The 1,485-nt window shown below is 43.3% G+C and overlaps 1 protein-coding gene across 1 annotated transcript in view; it reads left to right on the forward strand.

The window, feature by feature from the left end:
- The window catches only part of LOC101853032 (cubilin), a gene marked incomplete at its 5' end in the record, with an annotated part of 106,878 nt that overhangs the window by 70,183 nt on the left and 35,210 nt on the right, over nucleotides 1-1,485 (forward strand). Inside the window, 2 exon segments of the mRNA XM_035972231.1 lie at nucleotides 253-312; nucleotides 1,219-1,450. Coding sequence (XP_035828124.1) covers nucleotides 253-312; nucleotides 1,219-1,450 — 292 coding nt within the window.

Here is a 1,485-nt window from a genome sequence, read left to right on the forward strand (position 1 = left end):
CCCATTTTTGTGAAGCAGAGACCCTGTCCCAACGTCCCAACAGTTTATCCATGAAATGAAAGAGAATTATGCAAAATCTAAATCACCTGGATTGTGTGGCCCATATTGAGTGGCTGGGGACTCAAGGGGAGATGTCTCGTCCTCTCGTCCTCAATGTCTTGCCCAGTGGATTTTGGGGTTGTTGTTTTTTGGGGGGGGGTTTGTTTGTTTTTGTTTTTGTTGGGGGTTTTTTTGTTTTGTTTTTGCTCCTCGCCCGGTTCAGAACTGATGACAGCATCCCTCGCCAGGGATTCAGGATTCGTTATTCTATCGGTACGTGCTTTTTGCAGGGTTTTTTTTTTGTTTCGGGTAGAGGAAGGGATTTCTGGGGGGTTTTTTGTGTGTGTGTGGAGAGGGGGGTTGTTTGTTTGTTTGTAAAGTTGTTTTTCTTAAATATAGGTCATTATCATCGTCAAAAATAGTTGCATCATCATTATCATCATCATCATCACCCTCATCAACCGGTGTCCCTGTGTTGCTTTGCTTCAGCGGTCTTGAACTCTTACTCAAACTAAATGTTGAACTAAATCTTTCACCTCACTCTCTCTCTCATCTACCTGTATCCATCTCCAACTCCATCACTTCTCCCCACCCCCACCCAAAAAAAGACGATGATGATAATGGTGATGATGATGATAATGATGATGATGACTATGAACTTTTTAAAAAATTACCTTGTAATTATCAACAACAATAATGATGATAAATGACATTTATATAGCGCTCAACCCCGATTAAAGTACACAGGCTCTGAGTGTTTTACAAATACAATACATTGTACAACAGTAACATAAAATGTTGTCTTCAGATCAAAAGAAAATCACTTCAAGTATTCTTCCCATTAACCCTATCCGTACGTCGTGTTTTACTGTCGATCCATACGACATCGGGAACTCTGAGCCGCCACTTTCCAAAGAGGAAATTTACTCGTTAATCCGATCCGTACGCTTTTCATAACAGTCTGTCAAAATGATTTTTTGAGAAATACTGAAAGTTTCAAAGAGATCTTCGTACTAGAAGTATTCTAAAATGTGAAGAATACAACCCCGGGGGTACAAAATAACAACGGGGGGTACAAAATAACAACGGGGGGTACAAAATAACCCCAGGGCGGAGGGATATGGTTAATTTAGAAACAGAAATGACTTCACCAAAATCCTCCCCCTCCCCTCTCTTCAGACACCTGTGGCGGTAACCTGGTTGCTTCGAGCGGTCAACTGACCAGCCCCAACTTCCCGAGTCACTATGGCAACAACCTGGACTGCGAGTGGACGATCCGCGGCCCTGTGGGTCACTTCCTGCAGTTCAACTTCACGCAGTTCAGCGTGGAGAGAGCCGTCAACTGCTCCAAGGACGTGGTGGAGATCAGAGACGGGAACGCAACGTCCAATGTGCTCTTTTCCAACTGCGGGTGAATTTTTGTTTTGTTTGGGTTGTTTGTTTGGG

This window comes from Aplysia californica, unplaced genomic scaffold (genome assembly GCF_000002075.1).
Source record: "Aplysia californica isolate F4 #8 unplaced genomic scaffold, AplCal3.0 scaffold00619, whole genome shotgun sequence".
Taxonomy (NCBI): Eukaryota; Metazoa; Mollusca; class Gastropoda; order Aplysiida; family Aplysiidae; genus Aplysia; species Aplysia californica.